The sequence below is a fragment of the Rhinoraja longicauda genome, chromosome 16 (genome assembly GCF_053455715.1).
Source record: "Rhinoraja longicauda isolate Sanriku21f chromosome 16, sRhiLon1.1, whole genome shotgun sequence".
NCBI lineage: Eukaryota > Metazoa > Chordata > Chondrichthyes > Rajiformes > Arhynchobatidae > Rhinoraja > Rhinoraja longicauda.
In genome coordinates this window covers 42090315-42114828 of record NC_135968.1, presented here as the reverse complement: position 1 = coordinate 42114828, position 24514 = coordinate 42090315, and the positions used below count along the sequence as shown (strand labels likewise).

The 24514-nt window shown below is 45.3% G+C and overlaps 1 protein-coding gene across 2 annotated transcripts in view; it reads right to left on the bottom strand.

The window, feature by feature from the left end:
- The window catches only part of adgra1b (adhesion G protein-coupled receptor A1b), a 565267-nt gene that overhangs the window by 58216 nt on the left and 482537 nt on the right, over positions 1-24514 (bottom strand). For both annotated transcript variants that reach the window (XM_078413700.1, XM_078413699.1), the window contains one exon: positions 10105-10232. In XM_078413700.1, coding sequence (XP_078269826.1) covers positions 10105-10232 — 128 coding nt within the window. The remainder of the gene's footprint in view (positions 1-10104; positions 10233-24514) is intronic.

The window sequence follows — 24514 nt, the reverse complement described above, 5'->3', positions numbered from 1 at the left end:
CCCAACCAGTTTCAAGGATTTTAGTCGACACTTTTTATGAATCTTTAACTCTGGATAGAGATCACTTTAATTTCATATTTATAGACAATAGACAATAGACGCAGGAGGAGGCCATTCGGCCCTTCGAGCCAGCATTCAATGTGATCATTCTCAATCAGTACCCCGTTCCTGCCTTCTCCCCCCCTGACTCCGCTATCCTTAAGAGCTCTATAAACAATAGGTACAGGTGTAGGTCATTCGGCCCTTTGAGCCAGCACCGCCATTCAATGTGATCATGGCTGATCATCCACAATCAGTACTGCGTTCCTGCCCTCTCCCCATACCCCCTGACTCTGCTATCATTAAGATATTTCATGTATCTTAACGTCACTTTAATTTCATGTTTCATGTATCTCATTGTGTTTTATGACTGTTGGCAGACCAATTTCCCTTCTGGGATAAATAATGTTCCATCGTATCATATCAACTTCACAAAATTAATCGTATTAGCTGTCTGTACAAAGGGGACGAGTGGAGAACTTGGTAAAACTGTGGGAATACCAAGCATTGAGAGAGAAAAATCACAACGTTGTGATGGAGCAATTCCTCTTTGTCACAATATGTATTTTGTGAGTCATAGAGTTATAGTCATATTCACAAATCTGCCATTCACAAGTTTAATGTTTATCGTAACTACCTAAGATACCTTTCAGTTTTTATTTCACTATCTCTTGGTTTGTCTCAAGCTGCATTCACACACCATCTGCAGGCATTAAAGTGAAGGAAGGAAATGCAGTCGAGACTTCAGAAGAAGGGTCTCAACCCGAAACATCACCCTTTTCTCCAGAGATGCACGTCTGACCAGCACCGCCATTCAATATGATCATCCAAAATCAGTACCCACCTTCCTGCTTTCTCCCCATATCCCTTGATTCTGTTAGCCCTAAGAACTATATCTAACTTTCTCTTGAAAACATCCAGTGAATTGGTCTCCACTTCCTTCTGTGGCCGAGAATTCCACCGATTCACAACTCTCTAAGTAAAAAAGTTTTTCCTCATCTCAGTCCTAAATAGACAATAGACAATAGACAATAGGTGCAGGAGTAGGCCATTCAGCCCTTCGAGCCAGCACCGCCATTCAATGCGATCATGGCTGATCACTCTCAATCAGTACCCCGTTCCTGCCTTCTCCCCATACCCCCTCACTCCGCTATCCTTAAGAGCTCTATCCAGCTCTCTCTTGAAAGCATCCAACGAACTGGCCTCCACTGCCTTCTGAGGCAGAGAATTCCACACCTTCACCACTCTCTGACTGAAAAAGTTCTTCCTCATCTCCGTTCTAAATGGCCTACCCCTTATTCTTAAACTGTGGCCCCTTGTTCTGGACTCCCCCAACATTGGGAACATGTTTCCTGCCTCTAATGTGTCCAATCCCCTAATTATCTTATATGTTTCAATAAGATCCCCCCTCATCCTTCTAAATTCCAGTGTATACAAGCCCAATCGCTCCAGCCTTTCAACATACGACAGTCCCGCCATTCCGGGAATTAACCTAGTGAACCTACGCTGCACGCCCTCCATAGCAAGAATATCCTTCCTCAAATTTGGAGACCAAAACTGCACACAGTACTCCAGGTGCGGTCTCACCAGGGCCCGGTACAACTGTAGAAGGACCTCTTTGCTCCTATACTCAACTCCTCTTGTTACGAAGGCCAACATTCCATTGGCTTTCTTCACTGCCTGCTGTACCTGCATGCTTCCTTTCATTGACTGATGCACTAGGACACTCAGATCTCGTTGAACTCCCCCTCCTCCTAACTTGACACCATTCAGATAATAATCTGCCTTTCTATTCTTACTTCCAAAGTGAATAACCTCACACTTATCTACATTAAACTGCATCTGCCATGTATCCGCCCACTCACACAACCTGTCCAAGTCACCCTGCAGCCTTATTGCATCTTCCTCACAATTCACACTACCCTCCAGCTTAGTATCATCTGCAAATTTGCTAATGGTACTTTGAATCCCTTCGTCTAAGTCATTAATGTATATCGTAAATAGCTGGGGTCCCAGCACCGAACCTTGCGGTACCCCACTGGTCACTGCCTCCCATTCCGAAAGGGACCCATTTATCCCCACTCTTTGCTTTCTGTCTGTCAACCAATTTTCTATCCATGTCAGTACCCTACCCCCAATACCATGTGCCCTAATTTTGCCCACTAATCTCCTATGTGGGACCTTGTCGAAGGCTTTCTGAAAGTCGAGGTACACCACATCCACTGACTCTCCCCTGTCAATTTTCCTAGTTACATCCTCAAAAAATTCCAGTAGATTTGTCAAGCATGATTTCCCCTTCGTAAATCCATGCTGACTCGGAATGATCCCGTTACTGCTATCCAAATGCTCAGCAATTTCGTCTTTTATAATTGACTCCAGCATCTTCCCCACCACTGATGTCAGACTAACTGGTCTATAATTACCCGTTTTCTCTCTCCCTCCTTTCTTAAAAAGTGGGTTAACATTTGCTATCCTCCAATCCACAGGAACTGATCTTGAATCTATAGAACATTGAAAAATGATCTCCAATGCTTCCACTATTTCTAGAGCCACCTCCTTAAGTACCCTGGGATGCAGACCCCTTATTCTTAACTGTGAACCCTGGTTCTGGACTTGTAGAAATTTTTTCCTGCATCGAGCCTGTCCAATCCTCTAAGAATTTTATATGTTTCTAGAAGATCCCCTCTCATCCTTCTAAATCCCAGTGAATACAAGTCCAGTCGCTCCATTCTTTCATCATATGTCAGTCCCGCCATCCCGGGAATTAACCTGGTGAACCTATGCTGCGCTCCCTTAATAGCAATAATGTCCTTCCTCAAATTAGGAGACCAAAACTGCACACTATACTCCAGATGTGGTCTCACACAGACACCACAAATCTTAACAGAGCTGAACTGGAGTGGCCCAAATTAAATCCTTGCCACCAGGGTATTCATAACTAAGCTATGGATCTATGATCGCACTGTAATTTCAACTGTGGGCGGTCACGGTGGTGCAATGGTAGCGTTGCTGCCTTACAGCGCTTGCAGTGCCGGAGATCTGGGATCAATCCCGACTATGGGTGCTGTCTGTACGGAGTTTGTACGTTCTGCCCGTGATTGCATGGGATTTCTCCGAAATCTTCAGTTTCCTCCCACGCTCCAAAGACGTACAGGTATGTAGGCTAATTGGCTTGGTGTATGTGTAAATTGTCCATAGTGTGTGTAGGATAGTGTTAATGTGCGGGGATCGCTGGTCGGTGCGGACTCAGTGGGCCGAAGGGCCTGTTTCCGCGCTGTATCTCTAAAACAACAACAACAACAACAAAAAAACTGAAGAGTGATAATGCAAAGGTCAAAATAGAGTGGAGGCGCTGGTGAGGTGTTCAGTAAATAAACAATAAAAGGGAGTTTGACCTTTTGGTTCCTTCAATCTGGACATTATGGAATAAAGTATTTTAAATTGGTTGGAAACTGAACAAGACCTTTGGAAATGTAATTGCAGAATGAAAATGTCATGATGCAAGAATGAAAACAATCTTCGAAGCCATTAAATCACAGGAAGCAAAATACAGTTTTGGAAAAGCCAGTGTAAATCAGTTCTATAAACCTAAAATGATCCTGGAAATAATTATTGTTCTGCTTTTAGATTCCTTTATGGAATGTGGGTTTCACTGTCAAAGCCAGTATTTTTATTGCCCATCTCGAATTACCCTCGAGGAGTTGGTTTTGATCTGCAGTCATGAACCAGTGCAGTAAAGTTACTCCCACTGTGCATTTTAGTTTTTAGTTTTAGTTTTGGAGATGCAGCACGAAAGCAGGCCCTTAGACAATAGACAATAGACAATAGGTGCAGGAGGAGGCCATTTGGCCCTTTGAGCCAGCACCGCCATTCAATGTGATCATGGCTGATCATTCTCAATCAGTGCCCCGTTCCTGCCTTCTCCCCATACCCCCTGACTCCGCTATCCTTAAGAGCTCTATCTAGCTCTCTCTTGAATGCATTCAGAGAATTGGCCTCCACTGCATTCTGAGGCAGAGAATTCCACAGATTTACAACTCTCTGACTGAAAAAGTTTTTCCTCATCTCCATTCTAAATGGCCTACCCCTTATTCTTAAACTGTGGCCCCTGGTTCTGGACTCCCCCAACATTGGGAACATGTTTCCTGCCTCTAACGTGTCCAACCCCTTAATAATCTTATACGTTTCGATAAGATCCCCTCTCATCCTTCTAAATTCCAGTGTATACAAGCCTAGTTGCTCCAGTCTTTCAACATATGACAGTCCTGCCATTCCGGGAATTAACCTAGTAAACCTACGCTGCACGCCCTCAATAGCAAGAATCTACGCTGCACGCCCTCAATAGCAAGAATCTACGCTGCACGCCCTCAATAGCAAGAATCTACGCTGCACGCCCTCAATAGCAAGGCCCACTGAGTTCATGCTGACCATCAATCACTCTTTCATACTAGTTCTATGTTATTGAGAAGGCTGATTGAGAATGATCAGCCACGATCACATTGAATGGTGGTGCTGGCTCAAAGGGCCGAATGGCCTACTCCTGCACCTATTGTCCATTATTTCACTTTCTAATCCACACGCTACACATTATACAGAGGCAAGTTAACATACAATCCTGGATGTCTTTGGGATGCGGGAGGTAACTGGTGCACCTGGAGGAAACCCACGCAGTTACAGGGAGAAAGTGCAAAGCACACAGTCAGTACCAAGGTCAGGATAGAACCTAGGTCTCTGGCACTGTGAGGCACCAGGTCCACCAGCAGTGCCACTATGCTAACCACTAATTGGGTAGAGATCGCTAAGATTAAGGCTCTGTGATGATGAAGGAATGGTTAAATATCTTCAAATAAGGATGGCGGACGATGGTAATCCATGCAACTGCTGCCCTTCTGCTTCTTGGTGGCAGGGAATGATGGTTTGAGACGTTTTGTTGCAGTAGCTCGGGGAGTGACTAGAGCGCATTTTGTAAATGGTATGTTCTGTAACCAGTGTGTTTATGGTAGACAAAATGAATGCTTAGGGTGATAAATCGGGCGCCAACCAGGTGGCTGCTTAGGCGCCAGGCGGAAGAGGGCTCTGTCCGAGCCAGCTGCCTGCCCCTTTTCCGGGATACGTCCGTGCCCGGGTGGCGTTAGAGAGGGACTATGCGCTGTCCACTGGTGCCCTGGGGGATTTCCGGGACCGCTGGGGGTTGAATGCATCCTTGACAAGGAGTGTAAGATAGTTGTATAATAGTGTTATTGTTTGTCTTGTATTATGGTGATGGGTTCTGTTTTGGTTTTATTGTATTGTATATATTATTTTAATATTTGAATAAACATTTTTGATTTTAAAAAAGTGGCTGTTTTGTTTTGGGTGGTATTGAAACTGCACTAATGAAGACACATGAAAATTATATTACTTGTGCCTTGCAGATTGTGGGCAAGCTTTGGGACAGTTTTGTTCTGACAGCTTCATTCCACGGTACAGATGCTACAGGCGAGATAGAGCTGAGAGTCATAGAGCAAGGAGAGTCGCTTTAATGATTAAGACCATCTCGCTGTAGTCCAACATGTCTTCGCTGAAGGATCATTCAGTGAAGCTATAGGGGCGGAGGCGAGAAATATAAAGGGGATGACCACTTATTTGATTGTACTATAGGTCCCCAAAGAGTCAACGGGAATTAGATGAACAAAATGGGAAATGGGAAACTTCGGACAGCTACAAGACTGATAGAATTGTTATCATAGGGATTTTTACTTTCCCAATGTAGACTGGGACTGGCATGGAGTTTAGATGGAGTTTAGATTGGTGGCACGGTGGCGCAGCGGTAGAGTTGCTGCCTTACAGCGAATTCAGCGCCTAAGACTCAGGTTCAATCCTGACTACGGGCGCCGTCTATACGGAGTTTGTACGTTCTCCCCATGACCTGCGTGGGTTTTCTCCAAGATCTTTGGTTTCCTCCCACATTCCTAAGACGTACAGGTATGTAGATTAATTGGCTGGGTAAAATGTAAAAATTGTCCCTAGTGTGTGTAGGATAGTGTTAATGTGCGGGGCTCGCTGGGCGGAGCGGACTCGGTGGGCCGAAGGGCCTGTTTCCACGCTGTATCTCTAAATTTAATTATTTTTTTTATCAAGTATGTTGGGCAGTATTCTTGGGCAATATCTCGAAGGCCGTAAAAGGGAGAGGGTGAAAACTAAACCTCCTCTTAGGAAATTGGACAGGGCAAGTGATGGAAATGTCAGTGGGCGAGTACTTTGGGATTAGTAACCACTGTTCTATTAGCTTTAAAGTAGTTAAGGATAAAGACAGAGCTGGTCCACAAGTTCAAGTTCCAAATTAGTTTGCCAACTTTAACGGTAATGGACAGAATATTGCAAAAGTTGATTTTAAAGGCAGCGATAGATAGATTCTTGATTAGTACAGGTATCAAGGGTTTTGGGGAGAAGGCAGGAGGATGGGGTGAGGAGGGAGAGACAGATCAGCCATGATTGAATGGTGGAGTAGACATGATGGGCCGAATGTCCTAATTCTGCGCCATTCACTTATTCGCCAACCTTGATTGGAATAGGTTGTTTGCGGGCAAAGGTACCTCCAGAAAGTGGGATGCTTTCAAAAGAGTGATAGTGAGAGTTGAAGGTATGCACGTTCCTGTGACAATGAAGGGTATATCAGGTGAGAGTAAGGAACCCTGCATGATGAGAGATCAAGTGTATCCATGGAGGTGCACAGGGGATCGGAGAGCATAAGGGAACCAGGAGGGCAAAGAGGGGGCATGAGATACCTCTGGAAGATAAGTTTGAGGAGAATCCAATGAGATCTCATAAGATGGACACAAAAAGCTGGAGTCACTCAGCGGGACAGCCAACATCTCTGGAGAGAAGGAATGGGTGTCGTTTCAGGTCAAGACCCTTCTTCAGACTGAATGTCATGGATAAAGGAAACAAGAGAGATAGATGATGATGTTCTGGTACAAAATATCATAAGTACATTGAGATAAAAGGATGTAGAGATCGTATGGGGCGCCTCGGAATGCAAAGTTGTCATCGATGTGTGGAGCCTATGAGACGGGCAAGTTTCTCAATGAATATAATCTCCTCTGTTTTTACCGTGGAGAAAGAAATGAAGGCCGGCAGACTTGGGAAAGTTAATGATGATGTCTTGAGGACAGACAATATTACAGTTGAGAAGGTGCTGAATGTCCTAAGATATGTGAAGGTATGTAAATCTCCGAGGCCTAGTCGGATATATTTAAGGATACTATGGGAAGCTAGAGAAGAAATTGCAGGTGTTTTTCCTCTATTTAAGAAAGGCTCCAAAGAAAAACCTGGGAACTATGGACAAGTAAAAGCGTAATATCTCTGATATTACTGGAGAGGGTTGAGGGATCAGAAATACATGCACTTGGAATGACAGGGTTAATTACAGATATTCAGCATGGTATTGTGCATGGGGGATTCATGTCTCATGAATTTGATTAAGTTTGTTGAAGAAGTAATCAAGAAAGTTAATGAGGGCAGGGACATTTAGTCCATATGAACTTCGGCAAGGCTTTTAATAAGTTTCTGCATGCTGGCTGCTTTGGAACTCACTGACTAACCTGAGGTCTGGATTTGAGTGGTTCTGGCAATGCCCGAACAGGGCATCAGCAAGCAGGGTATTTATAAATGCTGCCTAAAGATATCTCCCATGACTTTGCCGACGATTAAGAGCAGGTTAATAAGGATACAATTATTTGGGCTGATTTAGTCCTGCTTTTGTTTATGTGCAGGATATATCTGGGAAATTTTCCAGATTGTCAAATGGATGCCAATGTTGTAAATTTACTGGAGCACATTGGCTAGAGGCACAGCCAGTTCTGGAGTCTGGGCGAAAGCAATTGATGCATTATCTGTTCTCGTCTGTGTCTCGATAAGTGATTGAATGCATCTGTTGTATCTTAATGAATAGAGCTTCATAATATCGTTTGACTACAGTACAGAAGTATTCTACTTACAAACTCTACACTTTATCTATTTCAGGTGACTGGCAAAAATGTCTCAAGTGACACGGAGAAAAAGTAGTCACGGATATGAATGTATTGTCAGAAAGGGAATCAATGCTGGCTTTCAAATATTAGTTGCAGAGATACACAAGAGTAAAAAAGGTTCAGGGTTATGGGGATAGAGCTGGGAAGTGGAGCTTCTGTATTTCTCTTACAGAGAGCCCATGGAAACACAATGGACCAAGAGGCTTCTTTCCTTGGTGTAATGACTCCATGATTCCAAATTGTTCAGTTTTCTACTGTTCGTAATTGGACAAACTAAATTCCAAGTCCACCAAATGTAATTGATTATTTACTCCTGTGTTCTAAATTGAATAATTGGATATAATAATCGTTTGCGACAGTCCTACATTCATTTTTAGGAAAAATGTCAATAGACAATAGACAATAGGTGTAGGAGGAGGCCATTCGGCCCTTCGAGCCAGCACCGCCATTCAATGTGATCATGGCTGATCATTCTCAATCAGTACCCCGTTCCTGCCTTCTCCCCATACCCCCTGACTCCGCTATCCTTAAGAGCTCTATCTAGCTCTCTCTTGAATGCATTCAGAGAATTGGCCTCCACTGCCTTATGTCAAGAAGTGCTGGAGTAATTCGGGTCAGGCAGCATCTCCGGAGAACACAGATAAATGAACCTTTCTTCAGAATGCAATGGACCTAAACTTCACTTTATTCTCTGCTCTCCGTAGATGCTGCCTGACCCTCTCAGTTACATAGACATGGAAACATAGAAAATAGGTGCAGGAGGAGGCCATTCGGCCCTTCGAGCCAGCACCGCCATTATCATGGCTGGTCATCCAAAATCAGTACCCCATTCCGGCTTTTTCCCCATATCTCTTGACTCCGTTTGCCCTAAGAACTAAATCTAACTCTCTCTTGAAAACATCCAGTGAATTGGCCTCCACTGCCTTCTGTGGCAGGGAATTCCATAGATTCACAACTCTCTAGGTGAAAAAGTTTTTCCTCATCTCAGTCCTAAATGGCCTACCACTTATTCTTAAACTTTGACCCCTGGTTCTGGACTCCCCCAACATCGGGAACATTTTTCCTGCATCTACCCTGTCCAATCCTCCAAGAATTATATACGTTTCTATAAGATTCCCTCTCATCCTTCTATATTCCAGCGAATACAAGCCCAGTTGACCCATTCTTTCATCATACGTCAGTCCCGCCATCCCGGGAATTAACCTGGTGAATCTACGCTGCACTCCCTCAATAGCAATAATATCCTTCCTCAAATTAGGAGACCAAATTTGCACAGAATACTCCAGGTGCGGTCTCACCAGGGCCCTGTACAATGGCTGTACAACCTCCTTGCTCCTAAACTCAAATCCTCTCGCAATGAAGGCCAACATGCCATTGGCTTTCTTCACTGCCTCCTGTACCTGCATGCTTACTTTCAGTGACTGTTGTACAAGCACACCCAGGTCTCGTTGCACCTCTCCTTCTCCTAATCTGACAACATTCAGATAATAATCTGCCTTCCTGTTCTTGCCACCAAAGTGGATAATCTCACATGTATCCACAGTATACTGCATCTGCCATGCATCTGCCCACTCACCCAACCTAGACAAGTCAACCTGCAACCTCATAGCATCCTCCTCACAGCTCACGTTGCCACCCAGCTTTGTGTCATCCGCAAACTTAGAGATGTTACATTTAATTCCCTCGTCTAAATTGTTAATATATAGGGCTGGTTACACCAGCACTTTTTCTGTAAACCAGCATGCACAGTTCCTTGGTTCTCCGTTCATTTTAGGTTTGGTTTAACTCCATTTCCCCAGTTAGAGATGTTATTTTTGTGCTGACTGAAAACACTTGTCATTGTTCTGCTTTGCATTTAAACTATGTTCATTTGCAGCTTACACTTTCCCACTCTGACCATCCCTTTGAATTTTGCCATGTTTCCAATATTTATCTTTTTTCATCCACACCACACTCAGAATTTGTCTTCGATCAAAATGAGATGGAAATGTCATGTGTGAATGTGGGTTAGATAGGAATACATCGTTGACAATAAGCTCTTTGCAGTTCTTACCTGTGATGCACAATATAGGTGATGATAGACGCAAAGAGGCAAAGCAGAAGGACTGCTGTGCATGCATACACCACAGGGTGCAGGAACTCCCCTGGGTATTGGTCAAACGAAAGCACCGTCTTCAAATCCTGGAACACAATCCAATAACAATCATTAAACCACATTTTTATTTTCCTGCCGGGACAATGAATTTACTGAATTAAACTACATGAAAAGAAGAAACATAAACATGACTAGGCCATTTCGCCCCTCGTGTCAGCTTCCCATTTAATCAGACTGTGGCTGATATTTAACTTCAGTAGCATCTTCCTGCAATGCACTATCTCTTTTAGTTTTTTTTAGTTTAGTTTAGTTTAGAGATACAGCACGGAAACAGGCCCTTCGGCCCACCGAGTCTGCGCCGACCAGCGATCCCCGCACACTAACACTCTCCTCCGCACGCCAGGGACAATTTACAATTTTACCAAGCCAATTAGTCTACAAACCTACATGTCTTTGGAATGTAGGAGGAAACCAGAGCATCCGGAGAAAACTGATGCAGGTCACAGGGAGAATGTACAAACCCATACAGACAGCACCCACAGTCAGGATCAAACCCGGGTCTCTGGCGCTGCAGGGCGGCAACTCTACCGCTGTGCCACTACGCTGCTTTCCCTTGATTCCCTTAATATCCAAAATCACTTCAATTCTGCCTGGAATATACTCAAAGTGAGTTTCACCAGGCCTTTTGGGTATTACATTCCAAAGACTGACTGACTTCTGAGTGAAATGTTCTTCTTTGCTTTGTCCTGAATGTCTGATGCCTTAGTCCAGGCTCAAAACTTATTTCTACTCCCTAGCGTTTGAGGCTCATTGAGGAGGCGCTGTGAACTGTTTGCGTGCTATTGTATGTTTAATTTTTTTTCCTTAGTACCTAATCAGATGTACAGCACTTTGGTCAACATGGGTTGTTTTTAAATGTGCTATACAAATAAAATTGACTTGGCTTGACTTGACTTATTCTGAGACTACGAGCCCATGTTCCTGATCATGCATCTATCCAAAACATTCCAATTAGATCACCTCTTCTTTTTCTGAAAGATCAATCTGCTTAATCTATCTTCCTAGGGCAAACCCCACCCCACAAATTAATCTGGTGAACCTCTTTCACTCCCTCTTTCACTCTGCCCTCCCTCTTTCACAACTATGTTTTTCTTTTGGTGAGGAGAATTGACACAATATTTCAGGTTCAGTCTCATTGATCCTACACGCAGGCAAGTGGGACTAACTCAGGAAGACACCTTGGTGGCTTGGAAAGTTGGGCTGAATGGCCTATAATACATGCAGCTCTACATCGAGTGCTGTATAACTCAATGGCTCTATGACATTCCGAAATGTCTATCATTTAACTAATAAGGCTTAGAAAAATCACACTCGTCCAAAAGTCCTTTGAAAATCACACCTCATAAAATGTAATTTAAATGTATAACATTATCATGAGTTTAAAAAATATATTTCACCTGGGTTCAGATGACACAATACAAGCTGTAACTATTTCAAAATGGATTGGTTCCAACTAACACATAAGCATATAATTCATAGGTATAAACCTTTACAAATCTTTGGTTTGTATTTTGAGAAAGGGAGAAAATACGGTTGATAGACAGAAAAACTAAACATAAAGTGGGACTAGTGTAGCAGGGACATGTTGGCCGGTGTGGGTAAGTTGGACCGAAGGGCCTGTTTCCACACTATCATTCTTTTGACTCTATATTTTTAAAAAATGATTTGAACACAAATCCTTGGTTAAATGGTTTAGTGATTTTATTTTAGTCACATTTTGTTTGGAATATGCTAATGTTTTGCATTTAACAATAGTGAGAAAAAGTCTGCATTCTACAGAATTATTAAACTGCTAACGAGATCCAAGTTTTGAACAGTGTGATATTTGGCAATACAGCTTTATTGGCACTAATGAAGCATTAGCGCCCGATCATGACACAGTTGCAATGATTATCATTTAATGCTTCTCAAGCATTTAATCACATTACTTTTACACAACACTTTATTGTCACTCGGCTTTTTACACCGAACGAAATTTCAGCAGTCACACAAAACACAGCAAAAAAGAAAAGAACACAGGACACCCGACCCCAACACAAACATCCATCACAGTGACTCCAAACACCCCCTCACTGTGATGGAGGCAACAAAACTTCCCCTCTCTTCCCCCCGCACCCACGGACAGGCAGCTCGACCCCTACCGAGGCAAACGACACGCACAGCCCCCGCAAGGGGATGGAAGGCCCCGCGGCCGAGCCGCCCCGGGCACCGAAACGTCCCGCGGCCGCACCGGGCGATGTTAAGTCCAGCGGCCGAGCCGCACCGGGCACTGAAACATCCCGCAGCCGAGCCGCGCTGGCGATGTTAAGTCCAGCGGCCAAGCCGCGCCGGGCACTGAAACGTCCCGCGGCCGAGCCGCACCGGGCACTGAAACGTCCCGCGGCCAAGCCGCACCGGGCACTGAAACGTCCCGCGGCCGCACCGGGCGATGTTAAGTCCAGCGGCCGAGCCGCACCGGGCACTGAAACGTCCCGCGGCCGAGCCGCACCGGGCACTGAAACGTCCCGCGGCCGAGCCGCGCTGGCGATGTTAAGTCCAGCGGCCAAGCCGCACCGGGCACTGAAACGTCCCGCGGCCGAGCCGCGCTGGCGATGTTAAGTCCCGCAGCCGAGCCGCGCCGGGCGATGGAAGGACCCCCGGGCGAGCTGCGCCCCGGGGAAGAGACCTAATAAAAGAAAGGTTTTCCCCCACCCCCCCCACCCCCACCCCACCCCACCCCACCCCACCCCCCCACCACACATACACAGCCAAAAACAGAAACAAAAACCATCCCAACACCGACACAAACAAACAACAAAACAAAAAAAGACAACAGACTGCCAGAGAGCCGCAGCCGTTAGGCGCAGCCAACTCCTACCAGCACAAACATCAAAAAGTTCATGAAGCTTTAATGATCGATTCTTCAAATATGGATAAAAGGGATTGCTGTCTTTACCTCAGGAGGTATCCCAGTCATGTTAACAGCTGGAGTCTTTAAAGCTAACTGCACCTCTTAAAATGCACCTCCAACCTCATCTACTGTATCCGCTGTTGCAGATGTCAACTCTACACCGGCGAGACAAAGCGCAGGCTCAGTGATCGTTTCGCTGAACACCTCCGCTCAGTCCGTCCTAATCGACTTGATCTCCCGGTGGCTCAGCGCTTCAACTCCCCCTCCCATTCCCAATCTGACCTTTCTGTCCTGGGCCTCCTCCATTGTCTAGGACCAGAGGCCACAGCCTCAGAATTAAAGAACGATCTTTTAGGAAGGAGATGAGTAGAAATTTCTTTAGTCAGAGGGTGGTGAATCTGTGGAATTCTTTGGCGCAGAAGGCTGTAGAGGCCGAGTCAGTGGATATTTTTAAGGCAGAGATTCTTGATTAGTACAGGTGTCAGAGGTTATGGAGAGAAAACAGGAGAATGGGGTTAGGAGGGAGAGATAGATGAGCCATGATTGAATGGCAGAGTAGACTTGATGGGCCAAATGGCCTAATTCTACTACTGCTCCTTATGACCTTACTAGACGGCTGCTGTGATCAATGTTAGCAACAAAACTCTGAGAGACACAACGTACTGGCCCAAGAAATTTAAAGACCTCACATGAATGGTTCAAGGTTAATAAAATCAATTTTACATGCCGTATCCTGCCTACTGCTCTGCCAGCCAATACAGTCCAATACACCAGTCAGCTGTCTGCAATTGCTATTAATTGGTGTTTCAGCCCAGCATTTATATGCTACACCATGTCCTCACAACTGATAGCAATGCTACTAAAACGACATTTATAATTTTCAGTTTACAAAGGCTGCCAGCTATTTAATTACGACACGATGGAAAGCCAAATCATTGCACAACATTCATTGGCATCTATCTCCCTCTCTTGCCGGACAGGATTGGGATAATCCAAGTTTGATTAGGCATGCATGGAAATCAAGGTCCAGAATTGTCAGCATTTACCAGCAAACTGACTCTGCAGTCTGGATGCAACAAAGTGGGTGGCAATGGTCATGCTGGTAAACCTGATGGTTTATCTCTCTCTGAGAGGGCAGTGTGTGCCGCAAGACTTTTAGCAAACAGCCGCTGAGGACGAAGGGGGCTTGTGGAGGAGTAGAAGGAAGAAAAGAGATGTCCCAGATGATCTACTTCATGCACTGACCTTCACCAACTCATTTGACTGCAGTAGAGTCATAGAGTCATAGTGATACAGTGTGGAAACAGGCCCTTCGGCCCAACTTGCCCACACCGGCCAACATGTCCCAGTTACACTAGTCCCACCTGCCTGTGTTTGGTCCATGACCCTCCAAACCCGTCTTATCCATGTACCTTTCCAACTGCTTATTAAACGTTGGGATAGTCCCAGCCTCAACTACCTCCTCTGCTAGCTTATTTCCATTCACCCACTACCCTTTGTGTGAAAAAAATTACCCCTCAGATTCCTATTAAATCTTTTTCCCTTCACCTTGAACCTCTGTTCTCTGGTCCTCGATTCCCCTACTCTGGGAAAGAGATTCTGTGCATCTACCTGATTTATTCCTCTCATGATTTTATACACCTCTATAAGATTGCCCCTCATCCTCCTGTGCTCCAAAGAATAGAGACCCAGCCTACTTAACCTCTCCCTATAGCTCAGACCCTCGAGTCCTGGCAACATCCTTGTAAATCTTCTCTGAACCCTTTCAAGCTTGACAATATCTTTCCTACTACACAGTGCCCAGAACTGAACACAATACTCTAAATGCGGTCTCACCAACGTCCTTTACAACTGCAACATGACCTCCCAACTTCTATACTCAATACTCTGAATTATATACTATATATGTACTATATTTGGAATTTCGATGAGGCCCTGGTTGTGTTTTTTGGCAGCAGAAGGAAGTAAATTAAGGGTTGCAGCTGAATGAAAAATTGGAGTCGTATGAATTCACAGAGTCATCAGATGAAATGGTGAAAGACTGCCTCAAAATAATTTGGCAGGAATGGATACCACATCTGTCAATATATTTTTCCGCTAGACTCCCTGTGGAGTCCAAAATCACAACACAAGCGTACAGAGAGTTCTGCAGCAGTTACTCAAAGACACCAGTTCTCAAATCCTGTCGTGGATTAGTCCTGACACAGGATTCACTATCCTCTGGATTTTAGTGCTGATATTAGGGCTGCGGGAAAATGTAGAAGGGGAAATGTTCTTCTTTTAAAATTGTTTAGTCTAGTTTCGAGATACAGCGCGGAAACAGGCCCACCCAGTCCGCACCGACCAATGATCCCTGAACATTTACACGATCGTACACACACTAGGAACAATTTACACTTATACCAGGCCAATTAACCGATAAACCTGCACGTCTTTGGAGTGTGGGAGGAGACTGAAGATCTCGGAGAAAACCCACGCAGGTCACGGGGAGAACGTGCAAACTCCGTACAGACAGCGCCCGTAGTTGGGATCGAACCCGGGTCTCCAGCGCTGTCAGCACTGTATGGCAGCAACTCTACCGCAGTGCCACCGTGCCACCCCTTCTGGTTATTGTATATTATTTTTGTTTGGTGATATTGATTGTTCCAGTTTTTTTATAAGTGCACTAAGTGAATTTTACTTTTATTTTTTAAATCTTTTTGAGTAAGTTATAATAATTCAATTATCGCCTTTTTCTTAACTTTTGTTTACAGACGCTCCCTCCTCCTCCCTCTTCCAGCAGCTAGACAAGCTTGATGTGTGTCCAGTATTTGGTCCCAGAGGAGGTGCGTTCCCATGGTACTTCCTATAATGGGCCCACATTAGAATCAGTCATAGCAAGATACAGAAGATAGACACAAAAGGCTGGAGTCACTCAGCGGGCCAGGCAGCATCTCTGGAGAGAAGGAATGGGTGACGCTTCGGGTCGAGACCCTTCTTCATACTGGTTAGGGATAAGGGAAGCGAGAGATACTGCATGGAAACTGACCCTTTAGCCCATGGAATCCTTGCCAACCAACAAGCACCAATATACATGAATCCTACATTAATCCCATGTCTCACACTCCCTTACTACTCACCCACTCCCTCCTGATTCTACCACTCACTAGTGAGAATTCACAGTGGGCAATTAAGCTAGCAACCTACATGTTTTTGGAATGTGGGAGGAAATCGGAGCACCCGGAAGAAACCTATGCAATCACAGGGAGAGCATGCAAACCATCGCAGATACAGCACCCGAGGTCAGGATTGAACCCGGTTTTCTGGAACCGTCAGGCAATGTTTTGACCAGGTGTGCCACTGGGAGGCCTACTGGATCTGCAGAAGTTTGGATTCAGTAGAGGTTTGGGGTCAAGACCAAGTCCTTCAGCAGCCGGCACACATTGAGAACTGTAGTAAGCAACACAATATTGCAACAATGGGCCCAGAAATCAAGCAGAAACCTATGTGAAAATGGCATTGAATCCTTGAAATAACACTGGTCGGGTTCTCTCTACAGCTGAATGCACATCTGGCTATGAGGAGTGAAGTGAGAGTACTTGCTGAAGTGCTGTAGTCGTTTAGCAGTACTCCGACACACCAGCATTGGCTACTGACTGATACGATTAGCAGAATCAACACAATTCCGAGCAACATTAACTTGCAAGTGGTAAATGCCCATAGTCTACAAGGCAGTATCTGCAGAAAACAGCTTAATGTTACGTGAGAAAAATCCCAATTGTGCTGACAACTTTGTCCATGTGTTGGTTACCTCTATTACTGTGCCTTGCAAGCAGATCCTTTGTTAAAAGGAAAACACCAAACATTAAAAGGAATCGACAAAGACGATGGTTGCCAGCACATTGTCAGCCATGGTGCCGGAAGACTCTAGCGATAAAAACAAAATGTCTTGATGATTCAAAGATGGAATGGTATCCATGCTTAGCATTATAAGAAAATAACTGCAGATGCTGGTACAAATCAAAGGTATTTATTCACAAAATGCTGGAGTAACTCAGCAGGCCAGGCAGCATCTCAGGAGAGAAGGAATGGGTGACGTTTTGGGTCGAGACCCTTCTTCAGATTGATGTCAGGGGGGCGGGACAAAGGAAGGATATAAGTGGAGACAGGAAGATAGAGGGAGATCTGGGAAGGAGGAGGGGAAGAGAGGGACAGAGGAACTATCTAAAGTTGGAGAAGTCGATGTTCATACCACTGGGCTGCAAGCTGCCCAGGCGAAATATGAGGTGCTGTTCCTCCAATTTCCGGTGGGCCTCACTATGGCACTGGAGGAGGCCCATGACAGAAAGGTCAGACTGGGAATGGGAGGGGGAGTTGAAGTGCTCGGTCACCGGGAGATCAGCCTGGTCAATGCGGACCGAGCGCAGGTGTTGAGCGAAGCGATCGCCGAGCCTGCGCTTGGTTTCGCCGGTGTAAATAAGTTGACATCTAGAGCAGCGGATGCAATAGATGAGTTTGGAGGAGGTGCAGGTGAACCTTTGTCTCACCATGCTTAGCATTAGATAGTTGTGGATTGTGATCAGGTACCTTCTTAATCTTCATCAGTGATTGTCTTTCCCTGTGAGAGCTGGATTAAATTTATAAAATGGTTATTTGTTGAAGAAAGCAACCTGTTTGTTCTTGAGCTAAGTGAAATCTTTTCCTTTTAATTGAGTGATTATATGGTGACATTAACTTGATGCCAGGGGTGGCACGGTGGTCCAGCGGTAAAGTTGCTGCTTTACAGCGCCAGAGACCCGGGTGAAATCCTGACTACGGGTGCTGTCTGACAATTGACAATAGACAATAGACAACAGGTGCAGGAGGAGGCCATTCGGCCCTTCGAGCCAGCACCGCCATTCAATGTGATCATGGCTGATCATTCTCAATCAGTACCCCGTTCCTGCCTTCTCCCCATACCCCCTGACTCCGCTATCCTTAAGAGCTCTATCTAGCTCTCTCTTTAATGCATTCAGAGAATTGGCCTTCACTGCCTTCTGAGGCAGAGAATTCCACAGATTCACCACTCTCTGACTGAAAAGGTTTTTCCTCATCTCTGTTCTAAATGGCCTACCCCTTATTCTTAAACTGTTGCCCCTGGTTCTGGACTCCCCCAACATTGGGAACATGTTTCCTGCTTTTAACGTGTCCAACTCCTTAATAATCTTATATCACCTGTTCAGTACTGCCTTCAACCACTGAAGGTCACCTCACCTTCTGTCTCCTTTCTCTGTTCGTTTACTTATTTACTTATTTATCATATCATATCATATACATACAGCCGGAAACAGGCCTTTTCGGCCCTCCAAGTCCGTGACGCCCAGCGATCCCCGTACATTAACACTATCCTACACCCACTAGGGACAATTTTTACATTTACCCAGCCAATTAACCTACATACCTGTACGTCTTTGGAGTGTGGGAGGAAACCGAAGATCTCGGAGTAAACCCACGCAGGTCACGGGGAGAACGTACAAACTCCTTACAGTGCAGCACCCGTAGTCAGGATCGAACCTGAGTCTCCGGCGCTGCATTCGCTGTAAAGCAGCAACTCTACCGCTGCGCTACCGTGCATGTCTATTTATTCATTTCCCTATGTTCTCTAAATCCCTGTAAAGCGTCTTTGAGTATATGAAAAGCGCTATATAAATGTAATGCATTATTATTATTATTATTATTATATGTTTCAATAAGATCTCCTCTCATCCTTCTAAATTCCAGTGTATACAAGCCTAGTCGCTCCAGTCTTTCAACATACGACAGTCCTGCCATTCCGGGAATTAACCTAGTAAACCTACGCTGCACGCCCTCAATAGCAAGAATATCCTTCCTCAAATTTGGAGACCAAAACTGCACACAGTACTCCAGGTGCGGTCTCACTAGGGGCCCTGTACAACTGCAGAAGTCTGTACGGAGTTTGTACGTTCTCCCTGTGACCACGTGGGGTTTCCCCGGGTGCTCCAGTTTCTTCCCTCACTCCAAAGTCGTGCAGGTTTGTAGGTTAGTTGGCTTTGTTAAAGATTGTAAATGGTCACATCTTCCCATCCGCACACCTATCTGCTTTCTGTAGAGACCACTCCCTCCACAATTCCTTGGTTCACTCATTCTTTCCCTACCAAATCACTCCCTCCCAAGGTACTTTCGCCTGCTAATACAGGAAATGTAACACCTGCCCATACACCTCCTCAATCACATCCATCCAGACACCCCAATTGACCTTGCTGGGGAGAAAGAGGTTCAGGTGAACCTCTCTCAGCCTCATCTACTGCATTTGGGGCTCCCCATATATGGCCACCTTTACAACAGAGAGACCGACAGTAGATTCGGGGACTGTTTCACTGAAGACTTATGCTCTGTCCACTAAGGACTACTGGATAGCCATTTTAACTCCCCTTCCCATTCTGATCTTTCTGTCCTGAGCTTCCACCATTGCCAGAGTGAGGCCACATTCAAGCTGGAGGAATAGCACCTTATATTCCGCTTGGATAGCTTACAAGCCAAGATGTGAACATTGAATTCTCCAATTTGAGGTACCAAAGCCCCTCTCTTTCTTCCCACTTTCTTCCCTGTGCCCCACCCGGATGCGCCCCCATTCCTCCCAATATCCCCTTTCCCCTTCCTCCATCCCCTTCCACAATATCCCTTCATCTAGCGTCACATTTCACTTTTCTCTCTTTATCTTACACCTTTTGTCACCATTTCCACCCATCTGTTAATCACCCCATCCTCACCTGTATCCACATTCACAAGTGGCACACATACCCCAGTTTGTGGGGTACACATACCCCAATTTGTGTGGTACACGTACCCCAGTTTGGTCGGTACACACACCCCAGTTTGTGTGGTACACATACCCCAGTTTGTGGGGTACACATACCCCAGTTTGTATGGTACACGTACCCTAGTTTGGTCGGTACACACACCCCAGTTTGTGTGGTACACGTACCCCAGTTTGGTCAGGACACACACCCCAGTTTGTGTGGTACACGTACCCCAGTTTGGTCGGTACACACACCCCAGTTTGTGTGGTACACGTACCCCAGTTTGGGCGGTACACACACCCCAATTTGCACTGATGGTACCGCAGTAGAGATGGTTGCAAACTTCAAATTCTTTGGAGTCAATATCACCAACAACTTCTCCTGGGCCTCCCATATTGAAGCAACGACCAAGAAAGCACACCAATGCCTCTACTTCCTCAGAAGGCATGTCTCCTACAACTCTCACCAACTTGCCCCATAGAAAGCATTGCATCAGGATGCATCACAGCTTGGTTTGGGAACAGCTCCATCCAAGACCGCAAGAAATTGCAGCGAATTGTGGACGCAGCCCAGACCATCACACAAACCAACCTCCCTTCCATTGACTCCATTTACACCTCACACTGCCTCGGCAAGGCCAGCAGCATAATCAAGGACGAGTCGCACCCTGGCCACTCCCTCTTCTCCCCTCTCCCATCGGCCAAAATGTTTAGAAGTGTGAAAACGCACACCTCAACACAGATTCATGGACAGTCTCTTCCCAGCTGTTATCAGACAACTGAATCATCCTATCACAATCGGAGAGCAGTGTTGAACTACTATCTACTTCTGACCCTCAGACTACGGCATCGGACTTTGCTGGCTTTACCTTGCACTAAACGTTCGTCCCTTATTATGTATCTATACACTGTAAATGGCTCGATTGCGATCATATCTTGTCTTTCTGCTGATGTATAGCACGCAACACTGTACCTCGGAACTTGTGACAATAAACTAATCTGAACTGAACCTATTACCTGGCCTGAAACGTCACCTATCTACGTTTTCCAGAGGTGATGCCTGACCTGCGGAGTTACTTGCCAGGCTTTGCCCCACTTACACCTCATTTCCTGCTCACCTACTCCCCCATTCAATCAGTCTGAGGAAGGATCCCTCAGGGAGGGTGTCTGTCCACGCCCTCCCCAGGTGTTGCCAGACCCCTGGAGTTCATCCAGCACTTTGTTTATTTGTTCAAGACTCCAGCATCTGCAGTTTCTTGTGTCTCTTTAAATCCGCCTCCTCTCTTCTAAATTCAGTCTCAGGCACAGATGTTTCCAACCTTAGATTGAGGCATGGAAAGATTTAAGGCATTAGCTGCTCTGATGCTATGTGGCTCTTTGTGACTTTTTTTACCACAGTGATTGCTGTAACACTGAGACTGGAGTCAGGCTGCTGCAGGCAGCTTGCTGTGGATGTCCAGTGACTATCACTCCCCAAAATAGCCCATAGTCATCTTGGGACCAAGGCAAGGATCACAAGGCCAGCGCCACATTGCAGCAACGGAGAAAGGCAAATCCAGTCCACAGCTCTAAATCTGTCTCTTTTGTTTCCTGCTTTGCTGTGATAACAGGATTACTCCTATCTGTGCTAAGTAAAATTCAGATGGAATTTTCACATTCTTCACTGATAGAAAATATCATGTTTGATTTAATTTCGTGTGGGCCAAAACTATTAATTAATGTTACTTTTCACGGAAACGATTTAGAGAACTTTATGCTTGTATTACCTGAATTTGGATTAGCCTTCAAAGGTTACCTTCAACCTTTGAAAAATAAATATCAGATAGGAATTCCCACAGCACTGTTGTATAATTTAAATTTTAGTGACTGCTGCTTTGAAATAGTAGTTACCACCCACCAGAATTCCTGGCACAAGGTCATGTAAAGGGCCTGTCCCATTTAGGTGATTTTTTAGGTGACTGCCGGCGACTGTCATAGTCGTAGCAGGTCGGCAAAAAAACGGCGACTGGACCCCCCCTACGACAATGTCTATGACAAGCTACAACAACCTACCACCTAGTCGACGTCAAGCTACGGCAAGCTACCGACAACCGGCGACCCAATCGTCGCGACTTAGGACGTCCACCTACGACTGCACCTACGACAACCTACAACCACGCAGGCGGCAACCTACGACAACTGAAGTCAACCAACGTCTACCCGTGACAAGCTACGACAAGATACGACCCTGTCGGCGACAACTGAAGACAATTCACGTCATTTTGGCCTCCGGTTTTGATGTCGGTACCTGTCGCCGGTTGACGTAGGTAGTCGCCAATAGAATTCACCGAAGTCAGCACCGGCGACAACCTACGTCACCTGGCGACAACCTGGCGACAACCTACTACAGCGCCCCCGTCAGGAGACTTCAAGCTACGCTCATTGGCGTCAAACCAACAGTCGCCGAAATTTTTTAAACATTTCAAAATCCAGCGGTGACCAGAAAAACGCTACGACTCTTTGGAGACGACTCACGACCGTACAGGCGACACCCCGGCAACCGTGTGGAGACAGCCTAGTCACCAGTGGTCGCCTAAAAAATCACCTAAGTGGAACAGGGGCTTAACTAACTGAGGTAATCATGTCCATGCCCCTTGTCATACAAGCAATGCTGGCAATTCATATTGGTATCGGAATCTTCCAGGGCAGGGGAACGCCTCTGAAGTGGAGAGGCTACTGTTTTAAATTAATTGGCTGAGGGCACATTAGCAATTGGATCACTGGTAATAACTTGGATCAGGACCAGGAATAGTCATTATTTGGCACTTGCAGCTTGCCACCCCTAAACTCTGCAGTTGTGTGAATTGAGCCTATAATGACATCTGTTACACAGAGAAAATTGAACATTTTGTGACTGGATTATTCAATGTAGAACTGACATTCACATTACTTTGCAATCAGACCCGTTCTATATTGCATGGAGCAGCCAATCTTGATATTGCAATCATTGCACTTAGCATGAATAAGTCTATCACATCTATTCATGTCACATCAGACCACAGTAAAATACATTTTCCTTGGACAATGTGCTATCTTAGTAAGAATGAACAGGTACCAGCAGTTACTGTCAATCATCAAAAATCTTTCTTTGAACTTGAGATACAATTTCCAAATTCTGAAAAAATAAAATTATGCTCTTTCAAGCAGAAAGATGCTGCCAATGCCATGTACATGATGAAATAACCATACTTCAGATGCCAGATGCGCGATATAACCAAAGGTTGTTGAGGGGACAAAGGGTGGAAATGCAGAAGGACTGGTCACAATCTTCCAAATTTACCATTAGATTTGGAGTTATGCCTGAAGACTGCAAATGACAGGTAAGGATTACTCAACCACAAGCCAATGTAAAGGTAAACCCAGTCACTACAGACCAGGTGTAAGGATAAACTCACAACAACCACAGACTAGGTGTAAGCATTAGCCCTGCAATCAGAGATCAGGTGTAAGGGTAAACCTAGGCAGTGCACATCAGCTATTATGGTTCATATCGCATGGAAACAGGCTCTTCAGCCCAACTTGCCCATGCCAACCAACATACCTCATCTACACTAGTCCCACATGCCCGCATTTGGCCCATATTCCATCCTTTCCTATCTATGTACCTGTCCAAAAGTATTTTAAATGTTGTGTACTACCACTTCTGGCAGCTCCATATATCCACCACCCTCTGTGTGAAAAAGTTACAACTCAGGTTCCTATTATCTCTTTCCCCTCACCTTTAAACAAAGTATTCTTGATTCTATGAAACTATGTACTCTAGCTAAAGGACTCTGTGCAGCTACCCTATCTATTCCCTCATGATCTAATACACCTCAGACCACTCCTCATCCTCCTGCACTCCAAGGAATAAAGTCCTAGCCTGCCCAACCTCTCCTTATCGCTCAAGCCCTCAGGTCCTGGGCAACATCCTCGTAAACCTTCTCTGCACTCTTTCCATCTTTCCTATAGCATTAACCCAATCATTACAGCCCAGGTGTAAGGATAAACTCAGTAACTGCATACCAGGTGTAAGGATAAACCCAGTCATGACAAACCAGATAAATGGAATAAACCCAGTCACCACACAGATCAGGTGTAAGGACAAAACCCAGCAACTAGAACAGGAACAGAAGAGACTACAGAAGCGGGTGAACACAGCCTGGTCCATCATGGACAAAGCTCTCTCATCTCTGAAGGCATCTCCGTGAGATGCTGCCTCAAGGAGGTGGCGTGTATCGTCAATGATCCGCACCATCCTGGCTGTGCCCTCTTCTCGCTACTACTATTAGGCAGTAGGTACTGAAGCCTGAAGTTGCACCCCACCAGGTTCTGGAACAGCTATTTTCCTACAACTCTCAGGTTCGTGAATCAAACCACACAACCTTTACCCTACCTCAACAATGGAACACTATGGATCACCTTTTGTACTACCGCATCTAGATTTTTTTTTTGTGCAGTCATGTTTCTTTTCACTGCCTTGCAGAATTTGACGTGTAATTTCTATTAACTTTTAATTTTGTGCAAATGTCTGAGTTTATGTGCCTTTGATGCTGCTGTAAGCTGGATTTTCACCACACCTCACCACAGCTCACCATACTTGCACATGTCAAACTTGACTT